Source organism: Numida meleagris, chromosome 6, assembly GCF_002078875.1.
Source record: "Numida meleagris isolate 19003 breed g44 Domestic line chromosome 6, NumMel1.0, whole genome shotgun sequence".
NCBI classification, from domain to species: domain Eukaryota; kingdom Metazoa; phylum Chordata; class Aves; order Galliformes; family Numididae; genus Numida; species Numida meleagris.
The window spans coordinates 23219911-23246716 of NC_034414.1; the positions used below are offsets into that span (position 1 = coordinate 23219911).

At 44.1% G+C, this 26806-nt stretch overlaps 4 protein-coding genes across 8 annotated transcripts in view; 2 read left to right on the forward strand and 2 right to left on the reverse strand.

Annotated features, from left to right (window-relative positions):
* C1QTNF4 (C1q and TNF related 4) overlaps window positions 1–2933 on the forward strand; it is a 51582-nt gene extending 48649 nt beyond the window's left edge. For all 4 annotated transcript variants that reach the window (XM_021403039.1, XM_021403038.1, XM_021403040.1 and 1 more), the window contains one exon: window positions 1403–2933. In XM_021403039.1, coding sequence (XP_021258714.1) covers window positions 1408–2511 — 1104 coding nt within the window. In that variant the 5' untranslated portion in view covers window positions 1403–1407 and the 3' untranslated portion in view covers window positions 2512–2933. The remainder of the gene's footprint in view (window positions 1–1402) is intronic.
* On the reverse strand, window positions 4586–14708 carry FAM180B (family with sequence similarity 180 member B). The gene is made up of 3 exons (XM_021402429.1): window positions 8063–14708; window positions 6205–6284; window positions 4586–5910 (listed from the first exon to the last, which is right to left on the reverse strand). Exons 1-3 carry the CDS (start codon window positions 8127–8129, stop codon window positions 5467–5469), a joined length of 591 nt encoding a protein of 196 aa, XP_021258104.1. The 5' UTR covers window positions 8130–14708; the 3' UTR covers window positions 4586–5466.
* On the reverse strand, window positions 14852–20051 carry NDUFS3 (NADH:ubiquinone oxidoreductase core subunit S3). Its single transcript, XM_021402174.1, has 7 exons — window positions 19874–20051; window positions 19477–19818; window positions 18481–18578; window positions 18068–18217; window positions 16790–16915; window positions 16279–16398; window positions 14852–15098 (listed from the first exon to the last, which is right to left on the reverse strand). Exons 1-7 carry the CDS (start codon window positions 20049–20051, stop codon window positions 14931–14933), a joined length of 1182 nt encoding a protein of 393 aa, XP_021257849.1. The 3' UTR covers window positions 14852–14930.
* Window positions 19606–26744, forward strand: KBTBD4 (kelch repeat and BTB domain containing 4). Of its 2 annotated transcripts, none has more exons than XM_021402421.1 (4): window positions 19606–19679; window positions 21329–21949; window positions 24454–24560; window positions 25117–26744. In XM_021402421.1, the coding sequence occupies exons 2-4, from the start codon at window positions 21358–21360 to the stop codon at window positions 25975–25977; spliced, it is 1560 nt and encodes a 519-aa protein (XP_021258096.1). In that variant the 5' UTR covers window positions 19606–19679; window positions 21329–21357; the 3' UTR covers window positions 25978–26744. The 2 variants fall into 2 exon arrangements, with proteins under 2 accessions (XP_021258096.1, XP_021258097.1); XM_021402422.1 differs by having other exon boundaries at window positions 19637–19769.

Sequence of the window (26806 nt, forward strand, 5' to 3'; positions counted from 1 at the left end):
TTGTCTTTGTTAGCATGTCACTTTCAGTTAATGAGGTGGGAATTTAATTTGTTACTGCCTTCATATCTACTAGGGCTGCAATTCAGACTTCAGATTTATTCTCTAGTATGAAGGAGGAAAGACTGTAAGTCAAACTGAATTCCCATTGGTGAGTTCTTGTAACTGTCACATCTTGCCAGAATAGGATCCCATTACCACCTCACAGTCTATGTGGATTACATCTGCTTTACTTCTATTACTATGTCATCCCCTAGTTTTTTCAAATGTTTACCCCTATATCCTTTTTTAATTCAGGATTTGTTTTCACCCCTCCCCCTATGAGTGGCATGTTTTGCTCCTGTTCTGTCTGTCTGTGAATTCATTGTTTGCTGGCTGGCAAGGCACCAGTTCTGGGGTGACAGATGGGGGCAGACTGCAAACCAGGCAGTTGCTTCCCAGCCTGAATGATATTTTAATAAGCACAGAGAGGTGACAGAGGGAGAAGCTTCTCACTGGAATGACTGGCAGTTTTGTTTTCAGCCTGAAAGCACTAATAGATGATTTTCGGCATCATTCCAAAAATAAAAAATCAGTGTAGCTAGAGGCAGAAAATCCCATTAGCTCCTAACTTATCCCTCTTTTTTAAGGGTCAGAGAAGATTTTTCTCTCTGGTCTATTCTCCAGATAGTGAATTGTTTCCTTGTTTCTTGTATTTAAGTTCTCTCTCAGGAATTCTATAATTTGGGAGACTTGCCTTTCCTTCTCTTTTTTCATTTTATTCACTTTCTCCATTGTCTTCCTTCCTCCCTAAGCAACCCTTCTTCTTCTAGTTTCTTTACATTCTTCACAGATCCACAATGAATTCTATCTGAATAATAGGGCCTACCATCTTGGCTTCCAGCTTCTGCATCCTGTGAAACAGTTGCTGCAGTGCCAGGCAATAAGATCTGCATGGGAACCTCTAGAGCAAATGTCCTCTTCTCCTTACCCTTCAGCTGTATCTCAGTTGCATAATACAGGGCCTGTGTAGGGCTTGCTTTCATCCTTGGTTTTATGAACAAAAGTGCTGCAAAACAGAGCTCTGGCAAAGCCCCAGCAAGCTCTTGAGATCCCTCTGCAGTGTGAGTAGCACAGTGTTCTGCAAACAAACTGTAGGACAGTGAGGCTTTCAGAGAAGAAGATTCTTTTTCTTCCTACAAGTACAGGAAAAAAGATCCAGCTGTCACTGGGAAGATATCAAAATGGTGCTGGGATAAGACTGAGATGTAATCCCGTACACGGTTCAGAGAATGCCTTGAGAACTTCTTAGTATTTTACATAGAATTTGATGCCTATCTAGCAGGATTCAGATCTGGGTTTCAGATGGAGTACAAACAGGAAATTAATGTGATTCCTGCTAAAATGTGCTTCTTGTTCTTTTCAGATGCAATGATGACTCTGAAGGTTCAGATTCTGTTTGGCTTCCTCTGGTGTATGATTTTAATGAGTATAGATGGCTTCCCAGTAGACAGCAATACTGAATTTCGCTCTGCTTTCTCAGTGGCCAGAACCAGCAGCATGGAAGGGAGCTCTGAGATGGTCATTACTTTTGACAAAGTGTATGTGAACATTGGCAATGACTTTGATCCCAAGACTGGGCTGTTCCGGTGTCGTATTCCTGGAGCCTACTACTTCTCTTTCACAGTTGGGAAATACCCAAAGAAAAACTTGTCTGTCATGCTGATGAGAAACAAGAATGAAGTGCAAGTGATTGTGTATGATGAACATCACCGCAAGGAACGGAAGGTAGCCAGCCAGAGTGCCATGCTGCAGCTTGACTATGGTGACACAGTCTGGCTGCGTTTACATGGAGACCCCAAGTACGCTCTTTACAGCAATGTAGGCCCCTATACAACTTTCAATGGCTATCTAATCTATCCAGACACTTCTGCCTTCTTCCAGAACGCTCTCAGCTCTCAAGAGCTGGGGCCTCACCGTCACAGTGTTCAGAAACTTCCAGGAGAGCAGAATGTAGCTTCACAGCGACACATGTTATCCGATCAGCCAAAGAAGGAGCAAGACCCTCGCTCTGCGTTTTCTGTTGCCCGTTCACAAAGTCTCCTGGGCACAGATGGCAAGCAAACCCAGCATGAGCCGATCACATTTGACACGGAGTTCGTGAATATTGGGAAAGATTTCAATTCCTCCACTGGCATCTTCTCATGCCGTATACCTGGTGCATACTATTTCTCCTTCACCATTGGCAAAATGCCCTTTAAGACTATGTCAGTGAAACTTATGAAGAACCACAATGAGGTGCAGGCCATGATCTATGATGACAACCACTCCAAGAGGCGAGAGATGCAGAGCCAGAGTATCATGCTGCCTCTGCAGTACGGGGACACCGTCTGGCTCTACAGCCATCAGCATGATGGCTATGGTGCCTACAGCAACCATGGCAAGTACATCACCTTCACAGGCTTCCTGGTCTATTCGGAGCCTCAGTCAAAGCGGCTCCCAGGTGCCAGCTCACTCCAAGGGTCAGAAAATTAAATGTGGATGTGAAAGGAGCATAAGAAAAGCCAGGGTGCCACGAACTTGGGTATAGCTCCTCTTTGGATATAGCCCTCTACTTTGAGCATGCTATCATGTGTACAGTGCTTTCTTTATGCTGCACGCTTGTTCCCTGACTGCAGGGCTATTGCTGTGTCTGTCATTCATCCATAGAAATGTTTGTACAGGATGTATATGTGAGTCCCGTGTTGGTGTTTGATTTAAGCATAAAGCATGAGGTAGTTTTGGGGCGGGGGGGGGGCAATGTAGTGAAATGCTGAGGATCAGGGAAACACTGCAGTCATGTTACTGCAGATCTCTAGCATCCAGAAAGCAAAGGGTGTGGTGACTTTCCTTGCATATGTGAGAAGGAAATAAATGTAATGAAATTGAATGTAATAAAAAATACAAAAGGTGTAAAATTTTTCTCAGGTTTGAATTTGTTGTTGCCTGTGAAACTTGTGTTCTTGTAACTGCCTGAGGCGTCAGTTCAAGAGAGAAAGCAGCATGATGAATGTACGAGCTGCAGTATTGTACACTTGTGTGTGTGAAGTGTTGGTACCTCTTAGGATTTTATTGGAAGTTTCACAGTATTTGATGTTTTTCTTAATCTGGACTTCCTAAACCAAGAAGAACACACAAGAGAAGTGTTTAAGAATCTTATCTTCCATTTAGTGAAAAGAATATATTTAAGGAAAGGAAAGTCTGCTTCTCTTTCTTATGGTAAAGGATGAGGTCTCAAATCTAGGAATGACCCAACCTCTGAAGCAAGATTGCTTAGAAACAAGGTAAGTAAGAGCAATTCTAGAAGTTTTGAAAATCTAATACTTAGGTAATGATTTACATGTGAATAGTATTGCGCCATGCACTGACATTAACTTCTTCAGAAATCAACTCCTTGAACGTAAGGATATGGCTAACCTCTGTGCCACACTGGTAACCTAGCGCAAATGGGATCAAAGTTACCTCTAAGTGATATGCACGGCATTTGTGTTCCAGTGGTTTCTTACAGGCTGTGTTCCATCGAGCCATGGTGCTGCTGTAGTGGGACTGCTGTGGCTGTGGAGGGCACCGGTATGTTCCTAAAAGGCAGCCGGGAGGGACAGTATTTGGAATTTAGGAAACCAGTAGGCTGGAAGCTTCATCGCAGTGTGGTGAAGAGCTGTTGCAGTTGAGCTCAGCTAAACCCTGGTTTGTCTCCTAAAATACATACACTGCAGAAATGTACCATCTTAAGCATGCCTGGAACTTTGTGATGTCCCTTGAGTTTAATTTGTAGTCTGCTCAACAAGTAGCAAAGCCCTTAAGCTGACCTTAACAACGTCCTGAATTTAAGAGTACGTTTGCTTCTGAGTCACCAAGCCAACCCCCTGGACCTTCATCCAGACATTCATACAGCTCAGACTTTGCATTTTCCAGCAAGGCAGTGTTTCCAGGCACTGCAGCCGTCCCATCTCAGCCTTTTAATGCTGTTCTGTGCTCAAACTGGATATGTTAGCAGCCACTCCCTAACTTTGTCACACCATACACATCATAGACATTAAAGACTGAGGGTATGTTTGGGAAAAGGTTGAAGGGTAGAGAGTGGAGGTATATTTAAAAAAAAAAAAAAAACAGGGCTAGAAGAGCACTGAGATGGGACACTACCTTCCTAGAAGTTATACTTCAAATAAAATGGTGATCTTGGTCCCTATATCTACATCCTTTGGGGAAAAAAAAAAAAAAAAGCTTTATGAACAGTGTAGATCTGTCCTGTAGTGTACTTTTGTAGGCCTAACCTGACCTCTAAAACCATTCTCTGTGTCTTCTTGCTTCCAGGCTTCTTATTCCTGTCTCACTATTTTATCACTCCATCTGCTGGGCAGCAGTGGCTTGGAGAAAAATAAACTAGGTCAAAAGCTAGCAGTTCCCTCTTTGAATGTCATACACCTCCTTTTTCAGCATGGAAAATAAAGAATATATTGATAGAAAGGGAATTACAGATGCCACCATCTAAGCACATGCAATGAATACTCAAAATTAATGTGACAGCAGGAAACTCAGAAGAAGCAAACAAGAAATCAAAACCCTCCTGTGTAGCTAATCATATTTATTTAATTCCACACATCAATGTCTAAGACAGAGAAGGTTAACAAACTCATTCTATAAAATAATTAAGTTTCTGATTTTGAGGATAAGATTGTGTATTTGTTAAGTTTGTCTTGTAAAGTACCATAGCTGTACAAAAAAAAAACTTCAGAAGAGGTAAAATCTGCTGAAGAAATAACTAGGTCACTATCCTTGGGAATTTAAATGAGATATAAAAAAAGTGTATTCCAAACTGCTGGCTGACACAAAGCAGTATACATATGTAAATATAATATACAAATACAAGAAAGCTTTGTAGAATACATACATTTTTGGTTGATCTTTTAAGAAGAATGAACACATTAGGTGGAAAATTATTATGGGCACATAAAATGCGAATTGCATAACCAGAAAGCTGAAATTAAATGTACTACCTGTATTGTGAAACACAGCATCTGCTTAGCTGATTACTGGAGAGGAGAAAAGAGACTGCATTTGGCTGAAACCATAGAAGGAATAGAGGAAGCCAAACTGAATTATTCAAGATAAATTCTGCTAAGACACCAGTATAACATCCTAGAAAAATCCTGCCAGGGCATCTCCCTAGAAAGCATCAGTGATCAAGATAGATAGCACTTCTAAATAGCACTGCCCACATCAGCTCAGCCCACTTAAAAAAAAAAAAAAAAGGAAGTGTGAGATGCAATTTTTAGTTATGTCCTGTTCTATCTAAAAGTAAAAATGTTGTGCATAAGTGCAGAAAGCTGGACAAAAAGATGTGGCATATTTCTGCAAAGTCCAGAATAATGTGGAAATATTGCCAGCATTCGAAACAGCCCAGATTGCAGCTGAAGTCAGATGCGCTCCTTCCCATGGTAGTTTCCCTTATTAAGTGTCTGTCTTGGCCCTGGCCGGGTTAGAACGATAAAAATCTTTTAGTGACGCTAAATGTGAAGGTTTCTCCTTCCAGGGCCAGGAAGCCAGGAGGAGGGTGGAATTTGCAGGGCAGAGCCCCTTGCACAGATCACGAAAGATTTCATCAGCTAGCTGGGAGAAAAAATGGATCCAGAGATTTTTATCCAGACCCTGAACTGTGCGGATCTGATAGGCACAGTAAACACTGGTGAAAAGCAAACGGTCAAACTCTGTTAGAGGCAAAGGGGTATCAGTCAGTGAGTAATATCTCAGTTGCTGCTCAATCTCCATCGGTGTTTTGGGAACTTCACCTTCCAAGATCTGCATGAACCACCGTGCTGGGCGCAGGGAGGCCAGCTCTTCATCCAGCAGCTGGATTGTCCCGTTGGCCTGGATGTCCAACCTCCCCCAGAGCATCTACAAGAGAAGAGCAGCATGTACATTGCAAAGCCGCCCGCTCGACCTCCATCACTGCCAGCACCACACCCTTTCTCTGCCTGGCTCCATGCCTCGGCTTGCCCATAGGGCCCCATCCAGCCCTTGCCTCCCACCTGCATCTCCCAACACCGGCCCATCCCACTGAGGTGTTTTCCAGGTGTTCCCAAAACACAATGAGAACAATGCCGAACACGGGAGTTTTTTACGTGCAGGCAAATGGGAGCGCAGGCATTAGCAGCGCCTCTGCCCGGAGGCCCCCAGTGCCCAGGAGACCTCTAACATGACGTCGGCGTCCTCTGGGCTGCGGCGGGGTGCGTTGGCGCTGACACCATCCCTGCTGTAAGGGTGTTCATCTGGAAGACATCAGGCAGAGTTGGACACCACAAGATCATGGCCCTTTGCATTTATTTCTATCATTTGGTTGTCAATAAAGCCTTCGGTATTTCTTAGCTGGCACTTGTAGCGTGCCAAATATGACAGATGCTGACCTCAGGATTTCAATCAACAGCACAAGCTTCATGAGAGAAGCAGAAGTGGTTAAGGGAGGCAAATGTGAGATCCAGATATGATGACCCCCAATCCTGCCAACATGGAGCTAAAGCTTGGGGCAGCAAAGGCACTTGCTTTAGAAGACCACGAGGAAGCCCCTCACACTGAGCTGGGTGTAGCAGGAGTTTGAGAGGGTGGGTTTTGGCAACAGGTTCCTTTGTAGATTTTGCAAGGAGAAAGAAATGCTGCCCAATGGGAAGAGGGTACCAGAAGGCTCCTAGAACTTCTGGTGGAAATAGTACTTGATGCTCACCCTGTTTTTTTATTTGTTCCTTGAGATTATGAGACTGTTCTCACATCCAGCTAGTTCCTTGCTGGGCTACCTAACCTCATTTAAACTGGAAAAAAATGGATACACAGCCAGAGGAATGAGAGCTTATTAATATGAGTCACATTAATCCTAATAATTGTTAAATTTTTGTTTATTAAATTTTCTAATGCTTTAACATTCTGCATTTATTTAACCTTCTCTTTTACTTTCTTTGTGAAAAAAAAAAAAAGAAGAAGAAGAAGACACGTGTTTCCTCAGTTCAGGATTGTGAGAGGGAGGCTGCAGCTCCTCCCTTCTCCATGTTGATCTATGTGGTCATGAGCCAGTTCTCCCTTCTACAGATCCTTCGGTCCAGGAAAGATGAAATATAAACTGGTATAAACTAGTAAGCTCTCTGACGCTTTTTTTTTTTCATTTCTACATGGATGAAGGCTTTTCTATATTAAGAAAGAGGGAGAATATATACTGAGTACTCCAGAGTTAAGGTCAGCAGGTGCTTATGAAAAGCAGAAAAATGATTTAATACTGCATGTGCGTGATGACTAGTACCAAACCTCATTTCCAACTTTCCATTCTTTTTTAAGGCTTTTCAGGGAGTTGTACAAGCTGCCTGTGTACTGCTGTCTCCACAGACTGAGGTTTGTTCTCTGCACAGCTGCAGGCTCCCTGATCTGAGCCACTTGTGGCTTTGGAATGTGAGCTGAGATGTAGCTGCTCTTTCCTCTTCCTCCATGGATGTGCCAGGAAAGCTTTTACACCATCTGAAAATTTCTTTATTGGGCTTCCCCTCTCAGCTAATTGATCCACTAAATTCACAGATGCCTCAGATGAGAAACATCTGACTGTCAGATGAATTTGTCGAATAGCCACCAAACTACAGTTGTTAATAACCATAACCAAAGCATAACAAATAATGTATTGAAATAATAAGATAAATTTTATTTGGAGATGGAAAAAATAAACCCTTATTTACTTTAACATTCCACAGTTGTTCTTTTTCCCAAAAAGCATCTAGAAAACATGCAGCCATCATTGCAGGAGCAGACTTTTTTTCAGCAGAGACCAAGAAAACCCTCCTCCTGCCATCAAAAATAGCAGCAGGTCTTCATCCTGCAGGTAGACATTAATGTCTCTCCTGCTGAATAAAAGCCAGCTAGGACTACAGATAACAGGCCCTCTCCTGCATCAGCACATCTAGCTGATGCATTTTATCATATCTGAAGAGGCAGGCCAAGTGTAGTGCTGCTGGAATTGCACAAGTATTTGCCAAGCCAAGAAGCTACATCACGAAAGAACAGGTGCACTTCCTACCTGTCAGCCTCTGGGATCCAGCGAACATGCACAGGACCAGCCAGGTGTTGAGCTGCACCTGGGCCATAGCAGCCGTGCCCAGCAGTGGTTCACATCCCCTCTGCGGACTGAGCAGCGTGTGAAGTGAAAGCTGTTTGCCGTGGTATCTTTCCTGGCTGCTTCTGATCCCAGCAGTCTCTGCTAGAACAGATCCGCCTTTCTGTGTTTATGATTGCAGTCCTGGGAAGGGCCTTGCAGCTGAACTTGCTAACCCCAAAGGATATTTTTCATCGTATTTTGGAAACTTGGAAGACTTTGATGTTTTGGCAGAATTATTTAAGCTTCTCTTCCAAAGACTGATTTTCCACTGCAATTAATTATGCAAAGCTATTTGTTTCAATAACTTTCACTACACGCGATTGCCTCTGAAGAAGGGGGGACTTCTGGGTCCCTTTCTCCTCTGCACAGTGCCTGTCCCATCTCCATGGGACTTCTCTGCTCCTTGGCTTCATGTTCAGTTTTCCCTTCTACTGAGTTTCAAAATCTGCAAACAATCCAGAAATGTCACAAACAGATAAGGCCAGCAGTCTGAGCAGATTCATTCTAGGGCTGTAGCAGCCAAAATATACAAGCAGGCAGAAGAAAAATTACTAGTTCAGCTCTGTAGCAAACCTCCAGGAAGAGATACTCAGTATACTGACCTAGCAAACAGCAAGGATCAGAGCCAGTCAGGCTTTAGCACCTCATTATTCCCTCCTGTGAATTCTGGGTTACAATGAGCAAGGTCTGCTTTAGGTGTTATGAATTACCTAGATGAAACTTCATCTGATTCCCTTCACAGAAGATAGCTGTGCTGTACACATCTTTGCACTTCTGTTAGTGTCTAACTGTCACTCGGGATGTTGTGTATTTCTACTCTGTATGGCACAGTATTGTTCCAAGATCACCGACAGGTTCTTGGGTGCTAGGGTCATACGTATTGGTAATAAGTATAAATATGTAATAATGCCATCTCACTCAAGCTAAATATGTTCTCTGGGGAAAGATGTCTACCTAAAAAAGAAAGGAGGTGAAGCTGAAGTGCATACCTTTCTCAGCAAGTTAGAGGGTATCACTTTGTAGTGACTTTGGTCACCAGATAGTTTATGGGATGATGTTCCACTTGATAAGTTGGCAGTGTGCAAACCACTCAGCCAGTCTTTTGAAACTTCCAGTGTTTGCAGCTTACCTTGCAATATGTGGGCTTACAGCAACTATGAAGAAAAGCACAGATTTATCAAGAGAGCAGGGGCCCTCAGTATCCAGGGCCATTTTTACCCCCATTTACATAAAAGTCAAACCTGTATTTCTGTCATAGCCCTGGCTGTCTTACAGTTAAACAATGCTTATTTCTGTTTTCATTATTTTCTGCTGCTTCTGCTTTAGTTGCATCTCTTTATTCTGGGATGAGATATCTTTTATTAAACTGTAAATAATAAGCTACTCAAGAGAAGATAGACTCTGATGACCCATCTGTGCAGTGAGATTGATGTGCCTTCTGTTTCTTGCCAGAATCCATTAAAATCCACTGTGTTCACATAAATGTCTAGAAGTTACTTTGCCAAAAAAAAAACAACAAGCAATTCTGCATCTTTTGGGTCATGAAATAACCTCTCTTCAGCATGCATCTGTGGGGTTTTGTAATACCTGACAAAGCAGTCATCCAGGAGTTTGGCCAACATCTGCATAAGTTATATTTGATTTTGTCAACAGGAATATGTCCTAGGAACTGCATGCAGGTGAAATATTTAGAAAAGGATAGTAGGGAGGAAGGAGAGAGGAGGCCCATAGGCTATGTTCAGATGACTGATGCAGTGGCAGATAGGAGGTGGTAGCATAGGTAGTATTTGTGGCCTTGAGCTGGGGTAATTTTGCAGAACTGCCTCACTATCCCACAGAGAAAGACAACTGCAGTAATGATAAACATGTGCCTTAGGTGTTTGTAAACCAGCAGTAGTTATACGGGATGTGCTCGGAAGCAAGCATGAGTTCTTTACAGTTGAACGCAGTCCCTGCCTGTGCATACACATTAGGTGGTGCACCTGCTCCTCCTAGGGGGTTGTTTCTTTGCCAGATATTCACGGCTGAACGTGCACAGTACTGCCCCTCCACACGCCCTCTGGTCATGCCATCTGTCACAAGAGCAGATTCAGAATGTCACAAAGAGCCAAATTACTTCAGGGGCACCTTGGCTGATTGTGACATTTACACAATGACCTTCTGAATTGGGAAGATGGGAAAGGGAAACAAGATATAGAATCATAGAATATCCTGAGTTGGAAGGAACCTGTGAAGATTATTGAGTCCTACTCCTTGCTCTACACAGGACCACCCAAAATTCAACCTCTAAGTGTGAGAGCATTGTCCAAACTCTTCTTGAACTCCAGCTTAGGGCCATTACCACTGCCCTGGGGTACCTGTTCAGTACCCAACCACCCTCTGGTGAAGAACCTTTTCCTAATCCCCAGCCTGATCCTCCTGATGCAGGTCTTGGGTCCTGTCACTATCACCAAAGAGATCAGTGCTGCTTCTTTGCTCCCCTTGTGAGAAGCCATAGGCCATCATGAGGCCTCCCTTTAGCCTCCTCTTCTCTGGGCTGAACAAGCCAAATGACCTCAGCCACTCCTTATACATATTGCCCTCAAGACCCTTCACCATTGTAGCAGAAATGCTAACTCATGGCTTGAAACAGTGATTGAACACCTGGTGGGAAGGCAGGGCCAAGCCAGGGGAGCTCAGGAGCCAGGATCCACCCCTTCCCAGACCTCATTTAAGGGTTGGCAGTGGAGGCAAGCATATCTTGTTGGAGATCCCTATCTACCTGAGGCCTTCTGAAGGTAAGTTGCTTCTTTGCTTTATTTCTGTGCCTACAGCTGTTGTGTTTGAGCAAACCCTTACTTGCTGTAGCCTAGGATCTTGCTGCTCTGCTGTCTTTGCTGCATTTGCCATTGCGTTACAACCATCTTTGTGTACAGAACCAAAATCTGCAGGAGCTGGCTGGATGTTGATCCAAACTCTGTTCTAAGCAGCAGAAGGTTGGCCCATCACTGGGTAATGGTGCAGTGTAGGGAGGAACTATTAAAGGAAGATGTGAGTGAGGTAGCAGCCACCCAAACCTAGTTTTCCAAAGTCAAAAATGGTGGCACCTGTTGGGAATAATTCCTCTGGATCTTACATTATATAAACCCCCACAAGCCCACAAACCTTGTATCTGTTCATTGGTACATTTAGTGCCTCAGTCTGCTATTACATTGTTCATACAGACTCTTTCTCTTGCACCATGTTTGGGTCTTTGTGGGTCTTTTTTTTTTTTTTTCAGTTGTGAACACATGTTTAGCAGTGTTTGTACAGCTGAAGCTACTCATCCTCAGTGCTGTAGATTTCTGCTACATCTTTTTCCCATTGCAGATTACATCTGTATAGTGGGACCAGCATCTTGCTGCACAGGCTGTACTTTGATACATATGTGGTCTAAGGCAACATCAGAAAGCACAAGGTGTGCTTAATATAGTGCCAGAAGTGCTTATTTGGAAGGGAGGTTTCTTTGAGATGAGATTGTAGAGAGTTAGGTAGTGTCTTCTTAAAAGTGAAATTCTGCTTAAAAACTGGATGAATCTCTTGCTTCACGTCTCACCCACAACTTAGGGAGATCTCACTCTCTGTCCCAGGCCCGTCCAGCAGGTGCTCAGGGGAAGAAGAGGAGGAAAAGAGGAAGGCTAAGATAAGAGTGAAAGGAAGGAGATATGTGGCTCATGGGGAAGGTGATGCTGTGAGTCACAGGAGGGGAAGAAGTAAAACAAGGTTGAGGAAAGTAGGAGTAAAACATTGTCCATAATCAGATGCAGCCTGCATAATGACATACTTTATAAATACATTGATGCTGGTCTGTATACAAATTGTTTTCTTCTATTTTCCTTCCAGTCTGTGCACCAGCTGCCTGAAGGACTAATGAGCTGTGTAACAGTAAAAGGGAGGGTCCCATCCTGCTGCACGAAAGGGATGGAACGGGGCCTCACATAACTCAAGGCAGATGTGATTGGGGGCAGTAATACAAGCTATGCTGTCACCTAGCCTGTCCTTCAGTAGTCCTGTAACTTCTGCTCTGCAGAACTTCGAGGCCCAGCTAAAATCCCTGCCTGGATTTTGACTGGAGATCAATCATCAGGGCCCATACAAACAGTGTGGCTGTGATGGGGGTGGATACCCTAATACATCCTCAGCCACGTCCTCGCTGAGGAGAAGCTGCTTGCATGACTGTAGGGAGAAATGCCAGAGTTCTGGAAAACACCAGCAAAACATACTCAGCTGAGGAAGCTCGGGATGGTGACTATGAATCATCACCTGAACTCTATTTAGCTCCTTGTTATAAGAAAATGTCTCCTCTGAATAGCACATCTCTATGTTGCTACTGCAGATGTGTATCTCATCCAACATCCTACTACGTTTGGAATATTCAGTGTAGGCAAACGAGCTGACAGCCTCATTGTGGCAGTGACGGAGGATTTGGAAGACAACATTGTGTCTGATGATGCTAACAACAGCCTTGCCCAGCATGAAGCAAGCACCCACCAGCCACAAGGACCCCAGAGCAAGCAGGTTCCTATGCAAGCACAGCCCCCGGGGCTCAGAAACAGTGTAGGTGGTGTGCCAACACTGGCAGTACTTCATGGAGCTGTGTAACCTCCTGTCTCCTGGGATAACATGTCTGGGTGAGTAAATCGCACTCTTTTTAAGCTCCAAGACTTCTCTAATTAGAAGAGATTTGGGTCCATTAGCAAATATTCTACATATTAAAGACCTACTGGAGCCAATGCCTGTCCCTACAGGGCTGGCTGCTTGGACTCCAGCATACACATTCTTTAGCAAACACTGCATTTTGTTTAACTTGACAGTATGTTGTGTGATGCTGTCAATCAAATTCTCCCTCTGCACAAGTGTTATATTCAGTGGCTTTTCCTTCTGTTCCAGCTACTGTCACTCTTTTGACCTATCATACTGGGAAATATGTATTTTTATGATATGTACATCATGAGTCATGTCATGGTGCTTCAAGCACCCCGAGACAGTAATTTCCCACATAGTGGGGAAAAAATGTTCTTATTAATAACTTTCACAGTAACAGAAATGGTGCTATACTCTTTTCTGTCTTGTGCAATGAGCACTGGCATGCAAAAAGAGCCAGTGCAACAGAAAATAGAACCAGCTGTGGAAAATATTGTAGAAATGATTAGAAGTACATTTCCTATTCAATCAATTCAAATACTGGCAGATCCTAAGGGGACCTAGAAATTATCTAAAACACAAACTTTTGGAACTTCTTGTGTTCCTTTCTCCTTTTTCTTCCTATAAAGAGCTGTAATTTTTAAGGACAATGGCAAATGCTATCAGTTTTAATTAGAGAATGCTGTTCTGAGTCACATTCCAAACACTGCTGGCCACAGCAGCCAGAAACAAATTAAGGAAGGGGGGGGGGGGGGAAGAACTTAAGAAATCCGTGCTTTCAAAGCAAGGGTGAAAACACATATGAAACCTGATTCTTACCATACAGCCCAGCTCTTCTTACAAATGGGTCATGTCCTAGTTGCAATGATTTACTATCCTTTTCTTCTTTTCCTTAACTGAATTTATCACTGTTCTATCCCTTTCTCTGTCCTGACTTTCCCAGCTCCTGTTTTGTTTATGGAATCACAGAATCCATAGTTGAAAGGGACCTCCGAAGGCCATTTAGTCCAATTTCCCTGCGATGAACAGGGACGCCACAGCTAGGTCAGGTTGCCCAGGGCCTTATCTAGCCTCACCTTGTTTAGTGATCTTACAATTTAAAGTCCTTAAGTAGTACTGGGATGATTCAGATCATCTCTATGAACAGTTTGTGAATTACTTTATGAAATCTCTTACACAATAGTTTTGAAATCTTAATGAGGTCAGTCAGCTTTCTGGTACAGAACTGTTATGCATTTTCTGGACTACGAACAAGAGACATTATTAATTGATGACTGCTGCAATGTAATCTCATTGAACAGCTGGTGGGTGGACAAACTATAATACTTAATTTTTTTTTTTTGGAGAGCTGAGATTTTCTACAACAGCAAAGATAGTGATAATGCTATTGTGTCATAGAGCTCAGAATAATTGGAAAGGTGACAAAAATGCATACACTTTTGTCTATGGGACAAGGGAAGAGAAATATTTTGGCTGCAGGGAGAGGCACAGTCTGAAGAAGCTGGAGAAAGTAAAAGCTGCTGAACCACGAAGAAAAAGCTGGCATGAAGGAGTAGCATGCGAGTGGTTACCCGCAACTCCTGCCAGCAGAACACAGACCTCATTCCCAGAGACAATGTAGGTATTTCTGCTATCTTTATGGTCTGAATCCAAGTGCTTCTTGTGTTGTCCTAATAACAGCTGCTTCAGAATAACTTACATGCTCTGCATGTTTTCTGCATTATTATGGTCTTCCCAAAACCCATCATGGAGCTGAGACGTTCCTGTTACTTAAGCTACACAGCCATCTCAGAAGTCTCCTGAAGTTTGCACTAATGAGTGCTCAGGTTATGACTTATGCCTGCAGGGACAGCTAGCAAGAAGCAGCGTATCTAAAGCAGCTTAGCCACAGGGAGTACCTGAACACCATTCAATTTCTAAGCCAAAAAGACAAATCCAATATCTTAGAGCTCACAGTTAAATCATCAGGACTGTAAATTAACATCCTTCATCCTGTGTTTTTAATCTGATTTGAAAACAACATAATTTATGTGATTATAACAGGCCAGAGTCTCTTAACAATTTTTATTATTATAAATATTACACTGGAACAGAAAGAATGGTGCCATGCACCTGCTCCATTCTGCTGCTATTTTGCATCTTCTTTCTTGGCTCCAGCTTCTATTTTCAGTGGTTCCGGGGGTGCACGATAGGCAGGAAATGCCTCCCAGGGACTATTGAGATCAAACTTGCGAAATTCCTGAGCTAGCTCCACAGGTTCTGCCACTACCCGTTTTACTTCATCATCATACCGCACCTAGAGCAAAGGACAAAAGGCAGTCACTTTCATACAGCCCCCAATGCCACCTTTGCCATTGGATGTACACGGTAATGGTAATGACCAAGATCACCCTCCAGTACAAGCATCCCCTGTTCTTATGCCAAGGATAGGGTAGAGCACAGGCCTCTGCCACAGCTTCAGTTCTCCTCATCTGTGAAGAAGAGACCTCCAGTTGCCACCAGGACCTCTGTAGTCTCCAAAAATACCCTCCTCTTTGCTACCACACACCTAAGGTATTCTGGCTAACCACTCTGAATTAGGAGTGCCCAGCCTACAGTCCATATGAAGTCTACTTGGAACAACATGCTTAGCTTGCCATATGGCAAAGGAAGTTCTCCTGAATCACTGCAGTAAGGTGGTCCATCCACCCGGCATAGCTGGGGACTGCTCTTGTGAGCACCTACGAACTGTCACCGTGTCAGCTCCTTTGGTTTCAGTTGTGCTTCTTAGCATAACATCCAGAACACAGGGCAAGGGCAGGTGAATACCAGGCAGGCTTAATTTATCCTTACTATGTCAATCTAGCCCTCCAAATCTGTTGACTGGTTGTCACTTAAAGGACTGCATTATTTCTATTCTCTTAAAACCATCTGTTGCCTGCAGAACTTCACTGTCTTCTCCTGAGACTCAGCTCAGTCTCAGAACTGCACAAAATATGAATGCTTCTGCAAAACAGCTACTTTGAAACTACGCAGATACCAAATACGCTTATTTCACTTGTGATTTAACACAGTAGTAAACATTTGCTAAATGGAAAGAGTCAGTTAAACTAGAGTTTTGTAATTTGGAGCTACAAAAACTCCACAAAGTGAAGTTCAAGGTGCATAAAGATTGGTTTGGTTCTTTATTCCCATAGGCATAAACAGTTTTTCAGTAGAAAGTTTAATGCTAAAAGCAGAAGCGCTTTCTCTGCCCAACAAGTGTCTGCGGCACACTGCGCATTAAATTTGCTCAGTGTTTCTGTCTTTAGGCTGCCTTATTGCAGATGATACAAATGATGACTTCAAATGCTGGAGATATGTACAGCTTGCTGGAATGCACGCAAGTTAAATGTCTTTAGCTCCCTTTTAGATGAAAGATTATAAGCAATCACATCTCTGTATTGAAAGTCAGATAAGAGTATTACAGAGATTTTATAACTTTAGACGTCTCCTACCTCCACATAACCCGAGAGTGGGAAGTCCTTCCGGAAAGGATGGCCTTCAAACCCATAGTCTGTGAGGATTCGCCTTAGATCAGGGTGGTTGGCGAAGAAAACACCATACATGTCCCAAACCTAAATGACAGGGAGACAAGTAAGTTGAATTAGATAGTTTATCTCCATCCTAACCTTTACAGCACTACTGTGATTCTGCACCTCATCTGGAGAGGCCAATCCAACCATGAAAACAAAGAAGCCCTGCTAACAGAGGCTCCTCTTACTTTCAAAAAGAGTACCCTTTGTGTACTATATCCACAAAATCTCAGTTTCATGCCTGGTTTTGTGCAGTAGCAGTGCAACTCATACAAGAACTAAACAAAAAAAACCAAATCAAACACCTTTTTTTTCCTCTTATTCAGAAAAGGCAGCTGGAAACACTTCTTTCTCAGTGCCCTAGTTATCAAGTTTTATCTGGTAAACACAGCCCCCCTCAGAAGAGACTGCTCCCAAGTACACTGGCACTCACCTCTCTTTCATACCAGTTTGCTGCTTTGTGCACAGACACTGCTGAGTCAACAGGTGTCAGCTCATCAGTGTATGTTTTCACACGGATCCGACTGTTGAATCGCAGAGACAGGAGATTGTAGACAATCTGAAGCAGAATAAGAGAAGGCATTGGGCTTGTATGAACTCTGAAGGTCTCTTTCCAATACAGGACAAACTGAGCAAAGATATGTGAAGCCTATTTCAAATTCTCCTTTACAGCAAAATCACATTCATCCCTTAGGAGCTGGGTACTGAAAGACACTGTAACTGAGGTTCCAATAAACTATCTCTTCCTTAGAAGTGTGACAAGAAGTACGTGGTATTTATAAAAAATCACTGTTGAAGAAGAGTTGAAGTAAAATAGAATACTGCATCTTAAAGGAGAATACCGAAGGGATAAAGACACATGACAATAGTCTGTCACAAAGAAAATGGCTACCAATTACTCTCAGTATCCAGTGATCCAGTTGGAATGTAAATTTGTTACCACAAGATAAACCAAAGGGGAAAAACAAATTAGCTACTTTTCTTTATCCTTGTAACTTGCTGGGAGTTGAAACAGTTTGCTTTTCCTGTTTGAAGGATGTTCTGCCTAAACTGGACAAGGGAAGGACATCTCCATCAATAGGACTGCCCAAATTACAGTCAGCCTCCTACAGCCTGCGACCCAGCATCTTCTACTGTTACCTTGTACGGATTTTTCTATGGTAAACTACAATAAATTGAACAAAGTTTTCTAATATTGGTTGAAAAGACAATATGCTGAGTATCTAATCTCCTTAAAATAGGTCCTGACTTCAGGAGATGTTTTAAAAACTACTAAAGTTTTTCCTTTTTTAGAAAAAGATGAAAATTGTTAAGGAGAAGATTGGTGGGATTTTAAGGAAAACCGTAACTGGTTGTGTCGACAGTAGCTGACAGGCCTAGGCAGAAGGAAGGGCACCAGTTTGTATTTAGCCAGAAGGAAGGTTCTAGACACTTTTGTAAAAACAAAGCAAAACAAACAAACAAAAAACCAACCACCACTACCGCTCCCCAGAAAAAGACTTCCAGCAGAATAGAAAAGGAAAGCCAAACTAGGAATCCATGCAGTATCAGTTCTGCTACTGCTTCCATGATCAATGGCTTAAACAAACCCTGCACTTCAGAGTGGACTTTTTTTGTGTGAAGTAAAAAATGCAGTTCTAGCTGCAACAGCACCCACAGCCATTAGCACCTGTGATACTCTCTGAGCTTGACATCTTAGAGCAGTTCTTACCTCGAAGCGGTACTGCCGAGATGGGACATCAACAGCAGTCAAGTCAGCCAAAGACTTGAACTGGGCATTAGTGTGATCTCGGAGGAAAGTCAGAACTGGAATAATCCCATCTGGATGGATCAAAAGCTCCAACTCATTGAAACAGGTCACCTGATGAAAACCATGGAAATAGAACTAGCACACATACTAACAGGACTGAACATTACACAGAATCCAACAGGACATCATGCAAAGAGAGTATATGGTACAGCAGACACAGTGACATCAGAGAAAGAGGCTCAATAATAGTTGTAATTTTCATGTAATTCTGACAATCTGCCTTCCACACAACAACTTCTGACATCTGACAAGTAGCAGTGTGTTCTCGGGGTCCCTTGCCTCCCAGCAAGAAAAATTTCTTGAGCAGCACCCACCTGTACTTGCTGGATATACTTGGGCAGGATCTCAGCCACGTACTCCCCAAATGCACAGAGCTGCTTCTGTTCTACTTCATTTTTTGGTCTGACAGTAGCTACAGAGAACAATAGATTACAGCAAGGAAAGCCACAGAAAAGAGCAGCAACACCCATCACTTCCTTCAAAATCCCTTTAACCACTCTCAGTCTCTCAGTAACGCTTTCAGAAGCTGGGCAGATTCAGGCATCCCACAAAGCTTACTTATGGTAAACCTGAAGCTAAATATACAATACGTGCATAGTAGAGTGCAGAGTTCGCTGTCATAAAGATAACATCTGGAGAACAGAAGTCTGAGGGGAGACCTCCTCTGAGCTACCTGAAAGGAGCTTGCAGTGAGGAAGGTGGTGGTCACTTTTCTCAGGTGGCAATAGGATGTGAGGAAACAGCCTCAAGTTGAACCAAGGGAGGTTTAAACTGGGTACAGGGATGAATTTCTTCATGGAAAGGGTGGCTATGCATTGGAACGGGCTGTCAGAGAGGTGGTGGAGACCTCATCCCTGGGGATATTTCAGAGATGTGTAGATGTGGCAGAGAGGGACATGGTTTAGTGGTGGGGCTCAGCAGGCCAGACAGATGGTCGGCATGGTGATCTTGAAGGTCTTTTCCAACCTAGATGAGGAGCCACGAACACGTTAGCGTGGCCAGAGAGAAGAGGCAGGAGGGCTCCCAGAGCGCGCACGGCCACCAGCACCCTCACCTTCCTGCCCACCATCTCGGTTCCCGGGAAGCCGCTAACCGCGTTCGGATCCGGGGCAACGCGAACGAAGCCCTCCGAATACAAAAGGCCCCTCCCGCCGCAGCCCGCTCACTTACGGCGCGTCTCCGCGGCCGAGCCCCCCGCCAGCCGGGCCTGCACCGCCGCCGCCGGGCCTGCGCCAGCTGAGGACAGAATGGACACGCGTGAGGGTCGCGGCGCCCCGAGCCGCCACCGAGCGCCGCCCGCCCGCCCTCACCTCGCCGCGCGGCCCACACCAGGCCCCGCGCCGCCGCCGCCAACATCCCGCCGCCGCACGGACGGGCAAGGGCACAGGCCGGAAGCGGAAGGCCCCGCCGGCGCCGCGCTTCCCCCTGGAGCCGGAAGCGCCCGGGGACAGCTCGGCGGCGCTTCCGGGTGGGTGGCCGGAAGTGGCGAGTGCCTGGCGGCGCCTGGCGCAGGGTGAGGGGCGCGGGGAAGCCGCTGGGGCACCCCAGGGCGGCGGCGGCGGCGGGAGGCTCCGGGGCGGCGGCATGAAGGGAGGCGCCGCAGGTGGGTGTCGCGCCGGGCGGGGCGGAGCGGGGTCGGAAACTGCTCTGCTCTGCGGGGGGAAGCCGCGGGGGCCCGGGTGCGGAGTGCCGCAGCGCCGCGCTCACCGCCCGGCGGCTGCGCTATGTTCTCGCAGCGCTGAGTGGCCCTTAGCTTCCCAAGAATTGGCCTTCCCGTTTTTATTTTTCTGAGGCGTTTACAGGCGTTTACTGTAAATCCCACGTCCTTTCTCGTGGTCTGTAGCCGTTGCTGACGCTTCGCCGTGTCCGCGCGGGCTGCGGACATCCCCTCCTGTCATGGGTTTTGGGGCTGCGGCCGTTGGGTGCCTGACTGGAAGCACTGCGGGACGGGTTCGTTCCTGCTAAAGCTGGAAACGTAGGGCTAAGGTGTTCTGGGCTCATTTCCTCAGTCTCATACAGCATAATGGATAGTGCATTCAGATCGACAAGAACTGCCGTAGAACAGTGAGGTCGTACTTAAGACAGACCATTCAGGGTGAGATGGACCTGTCCGGCCCATGAGGTGGAGGAACTACCTCCAGTGAACAAAGCTTGAGTGAAGAATTAGGAGCTGTCCTGCAGCAGCAGAGCTGCTGCAAGAACATGCATGTTTGAAAGCATGAAAAACTGACCATTAATCTCCAGGAGAGAAGTCACATATTTGAGAAATTGTGTACTGGGAATCATGTTCAGTATTAATCAGTTCAGTTTTGCTTTCAGTCATCATGGTGGATAGTTGAGGTGTAAAACCAGAGGGAATGCAAGCAGGCCTCTGTTTGTTCTTAGTGCTGCCAGGAGCCATGTTAAAGAAAAGCCCCTTTTCTACAGCAGTCCTTAGCTGGGTCAGCTTCTTCGACCCAGAACACTTCCAGTTATCTCTGTTGCCTACTCGGGGGTGTTGCAGACTGAGTTCTCCTTGTCACTTGGGAAACGGTGACTAACAACATCTAGCAAGTCATTTTGCATGCTGAAAATGTGTGGCACATCAGCAAATATGTCCATCAGTTACCACATGTAGTTAGCTTGAAGGACCGGTGGTTGTGTCTGGTAGACTTTTTGGTAAAAACAAAATCACTTTATTTAGCGGACTGCAAAAATTCATCACATTGCTTTTGGATGCTAATTAACTGTGCTTTTTGCAGTATGATGCTTTAAGCCTTTTCTCTCCCACCTAGCCCAGCTGCAGTAGCGTCACTTTCCTTTGCTTGCAAGTTTCCAAGGGCAGCTGCTGGACTTTCCACTTGAATAGCTGATGCTGTATTTCTTTGTGTCAGTGAAATGAGTTGTGGAAAGATATGCAAATCTTCTGATTCTGCTGGGATGCAGTGCTCACTGTACTGGAAGTTTGGTATATATTATAATTTTAATCATGCCAACTTCTAATTTGTTTCAGTTATTTTAGTTTCTGAAACTCAAGCAGAAGCTTCTGGCTGTGCTATTTATGTTCAGTCTCTGAAATATGCTGGCTGCTTACCAACGTGCTTGGTTTTTCCCTGTGTCCTGAAGGATTGCGTAATCTTGTTAGTGGAGGGAGAAAGCCTTATAATCATTGTGATTTTACAGATTACTGGAGGTCTGATCTGTGTGGCACCATGGACTCGTCAGAAGAGACTGGAGGCTCCTGTGCAGAAGAGAACTACTTTGTTAACTACACCTTCACTGATCGCTCACACTCAGGCCGCGTGGCCCAGGGGATTATGAAATTATGTTTGGAGGATGAGCTCTTTGCTGACGTTACAATATCAGTGGAAGGCAAAGAATTCCAGCTGCACCGTTTGGTCCTCTCAGCTCAGAGCTGCTTTTTTCGTTCCATGTTCACTTCTAACCTGAAGGAAGCTCACAACCGGGTGATTGAGCTGCAGGATGTTAGTGAGAGTGTCTTTCAGCTCCTGGTGGACTATATTTACCATGGGACTGTAAAGCTGAGGGCCGAGGAGTTGCAGGAAACTTATGAAGTGGCAGACATGTACCAGCTGACTGCCCTTTTTGAAGAATGTTCCCGTTTTCTGGCCCGTACAGTGCAGGTCAGGAACTGTCTGCAGGTGATGTGGCTAGCAGATCAGCACAGTGACGTGGAGCTCTACACAGCTGCCAAACACTGTGCAAAGTCACATTTGTCTCAGCTGCAAGACACAGAAGAGTTCCTGCACCTACCTCTTCGCCTACTGACAGACATCCTTACAGGTAAGAAGTTCTGGAGGCCAGCCATGACCTGCATCTGGGAAGAGTCTTTGAGTCTGAGAGTCTAGCAGGGATAAAACAGATGGAAAGATACAAGCTTTCATAATCACTGTCTATTCAGGGGCTTAGCTAAGCAATGCAAAACAGTCTGGATCATTTAATCAGAAAAAAAAGAACCACCATAAACTGTCAATGGAAGTGAAGGATCTATGCTATAAAAAGAGATGTAGGGAATGCTGGTAATGCTCAGCAGTTTCTGAGTCAACAGATCGAAAGTATTCCAGGTTTTTAAACATGAATAAGTAACTTTCAACATCATTTATTTTTGTTTGCATTAAAAGTAAAACAAATAAGCCTTACAAAATAAACATCTTAGGAACATGTTTTTCTTTAATTCTTTGTCATTTAACACTGCAGTGCAACAAGTCAACATTTTTAAGGCTTGAGCATGCAGGCCATATTTCTAGACTCTGTTAGTGTTATTAACAATTTTATATAATTGCTAAGATTATTAAGGCTAGACACTCAGCTGACACAGAAGCATTGTAACATCTTAGGTTATACAGTAATTACCCATAATGTAAATGTAATGGATGCAGTGAGTTAGTGTTGTGAAGGATGTGTCAGCACGTGAACAACTTATTTCATTCGACACCACTCCTTAAAGATTCTCTGTTGCCCTCATAGGTACAGGCAGCACTTTGAAACCTTTTCCTGATGCTTCAGTCACAACTCCATTTCTGTACAGTTACACATCATTGTCAGAGGAAGCAAGAACATAGAAGAAGTTCATGCATTCAAATGTGTTGGACGTGGGGCCTGAGAGATAACCCCTTTCTTGCTTTATTTAGAAAAGAATTCTGTAAACAAGTAAAATACTATACTTTGTGTGTCAGTGTTTTATAGGCTGATATAACAGTAAACCTGCTATGATTGGCTTCTTTGGAATACTAGCAAATCTGTCTGGTAAGACTTAAAGACTCAACTTTAGAGGATACTTTACAGATGTTGCAATGCAGTATTGCAGTATTTCTTCTGCAGTTAAAGGAATTCAGAGTCAAAAACTTGTTGAGAATATGTACGGATAGCTCAAAAATGATGATAAAACTAGGGTAATTTTGGTAACTATCCCTAGCTACAGTTTTTAAACTAAGTTGTGACTTCATTAAAAACAAAATACTAAAATTATGAAATAAAGCTATAGAGGTCAGTCACCTTCCTCATAATGATTCCACATAGTAATCATAGTTCAAAGGACTATGGCCTTTAGTGTTTGTGGCCCTTAAGTAAAATAATTGCTGAAGAATTTTTTTTCCATATGTCATTTATTTCCATATATAGATACATGTTACTCAGTATTTATGGTGAAACTCAGCTCATGAAAATGGATTAAGAGCTGAAATATACTCTTACTGCTGGTAGGGAAATTCTGTTGCAATTGCTGCTTCTTTGTTCAGTCAATGTACAATTAAATAGAAGAAGCTATTACTAGCAAGTATTAAAATAAACTTTATTAGTAATTTATTAAGCTTACCTTTTGTTGTACCTTGGGATCCATTCTAAAAATACAAGTTTTTCCATTTAACCACTACATCCAACAGATAGCTTACAGAAATGCCTTTTACTGTTGAGTCAAAATACCTGCTTTTCTTCCCCCCTTTTTCTCATCCCTTTCAGCATGGAGAAAAGGATTTGGAATTTGTAGGATGCCTTCAGCATGGCTGAATTCAGGGTTTGTTGTGAGGGCAAACTACAAAGTCAGAGAGCCGTTAAAAGGGAAGCCACTTGATGAACACAGGATTTACTGTGAGTGTTAGAGCAGCTAGCTGACTTTCAAACTACAAGGAAATACCTTCTAAGTAATATATTGATGATGGTGACGATGCAGTAGTCTGTGGCATAACAGAGTTTTAGTTATGCCTAGAAACTGATAGAAATCTGATGCAGTGTGTTATGCTAAGTGTCACGCTGCTAAAGAAAGCAGTAGTAGCTCACAGGGGATTTCCAAATGTTAACAGGATAGCAGTGACAGAGGTGTTCTCTGAACGCTGTCAGAAAGCTGACCCTCAAGATCGAACAATGCCTGCAGGTGACCTTTGCTAGGATAAGTTTCTAGGACCAGTCAGTGATTCAAGAAATGCAAATGCTGAGAATCTTAAATAAGAGAATTTTTATGCCTAAATACTTAATCAAGATAAATATTTTTCATTGTTACAAAGCAATGTAGGGCCTCTTCCCTGCTCTGTTCCTCTTAGACATAAGTTCTTGTCAGGATTTATGCTTTAGATCTGCCAGCTCTGTCTCCTGATACTTAAACAAGGAAACTTCATATAGTTGCCTGGCTGGCAGTGCTGATCATGCCTGCCAAAATCTATAAACCTCTGTATTTTTTTCCTTCTCTGGAAGGTAGGGCTTGTGGTGGGAGGGGGTGAAGGAGTTGCAGGAAAGGATGTTTCTCTGTACCTATGTCTAGGTACCATAAATTCCTTTCTGTCCCCAAACCACAGATGGCGTTCCATGTTCTCAGAATCCAACAGCTGCCATAGAAACCTGGATCAACTTCAACAAGGAGGAGCGTGCAGGCTTTTCAGAGACACTGCGATCAAGTCTGAAGGTATAAAAAGACCTTCTCTTCCAGGTTGACACTTACTAGTTTTGCACTTCCTGAGGCGGGGTATATTCTGTTCACATGTGTGATTTGAAAGTTACAAAACATAAATGCCATTGAAATTCATGGTATTTGCATGAGGAATACTTTCACTGTTACAAATAGCAACCCCACTGACCGCTTTTTTTTAATTTTAACCTGAGGTAGCTTTCACTGGCGGTTAGAGCATTGCCACAGATAACTCATTTTACCAGATGCTCAGTTCTCTGCAAGACCATTCAGAAATTTTAGTTTGGCATTCCCCTTGTAATAGTTGCTCCATCAGTGATGCGGCTGGCCCTTCACGCAACTGCAGTCATGAAGATTACGGGGAAGTCTGTTGCTACTTTGTTATGTCAGATACGACTGCATGCTTTAGGGTAGCATGGCTTGGGAAGCAGAGTGCATGCCTCAGGCTGATAAGAGGGTCCCGAAATGCTGATAAAAATCAGTCTTAGGCATCAATGATGTTTGTGTAAACCGGCCTAGTTCTGCTAAGATTGACAAATTCCTTGTTTCTTAGGTGATTGGAGAAAATGTTCACATCTACCTGATTGGAAAGGAGTCATCACGAACACATTCACTCGCTGTCTCTCTGCATTGTGCTGATGACGACTCCATCAGTGTGAGTGGCCAGAACAGCCTGTGTCACCAGATCACAGCTGCCTGCAAGCATGGTAGTGACCTATACGTTGTTGGTGGTTCCATTCCGCGACGCATGTGGAAATGCAACAATGCAACTATAGACTGGGAATGGTGTGCCCCTCTGCCCCGTGATCGGCTCCAACACACTCTTGTCTCTGTGCCAAGCAAGGATGCAATATACTCCCTGGGGGGCAAAACTCTGCAAGACACTCTCTCTAATGCTGTCATATATTACAGAGTACGAGACAATGTGTGGACAGAGACCAGCCAGTTGGAGGTGGCTGTCTCTGGGGCTGCAGGTGTAAATCTTAATGGTGTCATTTACCTGCTGGGCGGGGAGGAAAATGACTTGGACTTTTTCACCAAGCCCTCTCGGCTTATTCAGTGCTATGATACCAACACAGAGAAATGCCACGTGAAGCCGTACGTACTGCCTTTTGCAGGGCGCATGCATGCTGCTGTGCACAAGGATGTGGTGTTCATTGTAGCTGAGGGGGATTCACTGCTTTGCTATAATCCCTTACTGGATAGCTTCACCCGGCTGTGCCTGCCAGACGCCTGGAGCTCAGTACCATCCCTCTGGAAGATTGCCAGCTGCAATGGCAGCATCTACGTTTTCCGAGACCGCTATAAAAAGGGTGATGCAAATACTTTTAAACTTAACCCAGCCACCTCTGTTGTAACAGTCACAAGTGGCATCAAAGTGCTACTCACTAACCTGCAGTTTGTCCTGGCCTAATGGGGAAGGGCAGGCCCAGTAACAGGAAAGGCAGCAACAGTGTTCTGCTGTGCAGCTCAGAGGTACCCACCACCGTCAGCACCAGTCCCAGTTACTACAAGCGCACAACAGCCAGTAAAGAGCCCATCTGCACAGAGGAAGTACAGGCCTGTTCTTTTAGATAGCTCTATTAAAGCTGAACTGATGCATCTTAGATTTCAGATGGACTAAATGCTATTACTGTGATCCCTTGATGATAAGCTGCTTGTGTTTGAGGCCCAAACCACAGCAAGTGGCTTTTTTAGCTTGGAACCCGTCCACAAATCCTATAGTGTATGAGGGACATCCTCCTTGGCACAGACGCTAAGTTTTAACTGCCTGGGAGACTATGTGTTGTTGCCATTGTCAGTCACAGAGTTAGATTTGCGCTGTCTGTCCTCCAAGGATGTCCCCACTTCAACATTCCTGTGTCCCTACTGCAGGAGAGACTGGCAGAAATATTCATGGCAGACAGATTCCAGAGCTGACCCCAGGTAGGTTGCGTTATTCAGCACTTCTCCTAGAGGAGTGGTAACAAACTGGGAGTTTGCTTATTGCTCTGTCATCACCTAGCATAAAAAGGGAGATTGTTCTCATGAGCATTGGCTTCCTTTACTGTACAGGAAATCCCCACCTGTAATCATAGCATACTATCAGTAACAGATGGAATTAAGACCACTTCCTCCTACCCCCCTCTGTTGGCACTGTAACCCTTTGGGTAGTCTGAATAAAGTCTCTGCTGAGACAAAGTTCTCATTTCTTTGCTGCAAATGTTACAGAACATTCCATGGATTGTGCTTCAGCTCAGCAC

Excerpts from the sequence above, each read along its gene's own strand:
- KBTBD4 (XM_021402422.1), top strand. Across the intron at positions 21,950-24,453 it reads ACTGACAGACATCCTTACAG|ATGGCGTTCCATGTTCTCAG; the intron begins GTAAGAAGTTCT and ends CCCAAACCACAG. Across the intron at positions 24,561-25,116 it reads CACTGCGATCAAGTCTGAAG|GTGATTGGAGAAAATGTTCA; the intron begins GTATAAAAAGAC and ends CTTGTTTCTTAG.
- NDUFS3 (XM_021402174.1), bottom strand. The coding sequence starts at position 20,051 with ATGTCCGCAGCCCGCGCGGACACGGCGAAGCGTCAGCAACGGCTACAG. Across the intron at positions 18,218-18,480 it reads AGTATATCCAGCAAGTACAG|GTGACCTGTTTCAATGAGTT; the intron begins GTGGGTGCTGCT and ends GGTTTTCATCAG. Across the intron at positions 16,399-16,789 it reads CAAACTGGTATGAAAGAGAG|GTTTGGGACATGTATGGTGT; the intron begins GTGAGTGCCAGT and ends CCTGTCATTTAG.
- FAM180B (XM_021402429.1), bottom strand. The coding sequence starts at position 8,129 with ATGGCCCAGGTGCAGCTCAACACCTGGCTGGTCCTGTGCATGTTCGCT. Across the intron at positions 6,285-8,062 it reads TGGATCCCAGAGGCTGACAG|ATGAACACCCTTACAGCAGG; the intron begins GTAGGAAGTGCA and ends GATGTCTTCCAG. Across the intron at positions 5,911-6,204 it reads ACGCCGACGTCATGTTAGAG|ATGCTCTGGGGGAGGTTGGA; the intron begins GTCTCCTGGGCA and ends CTTCTCTTGTAG.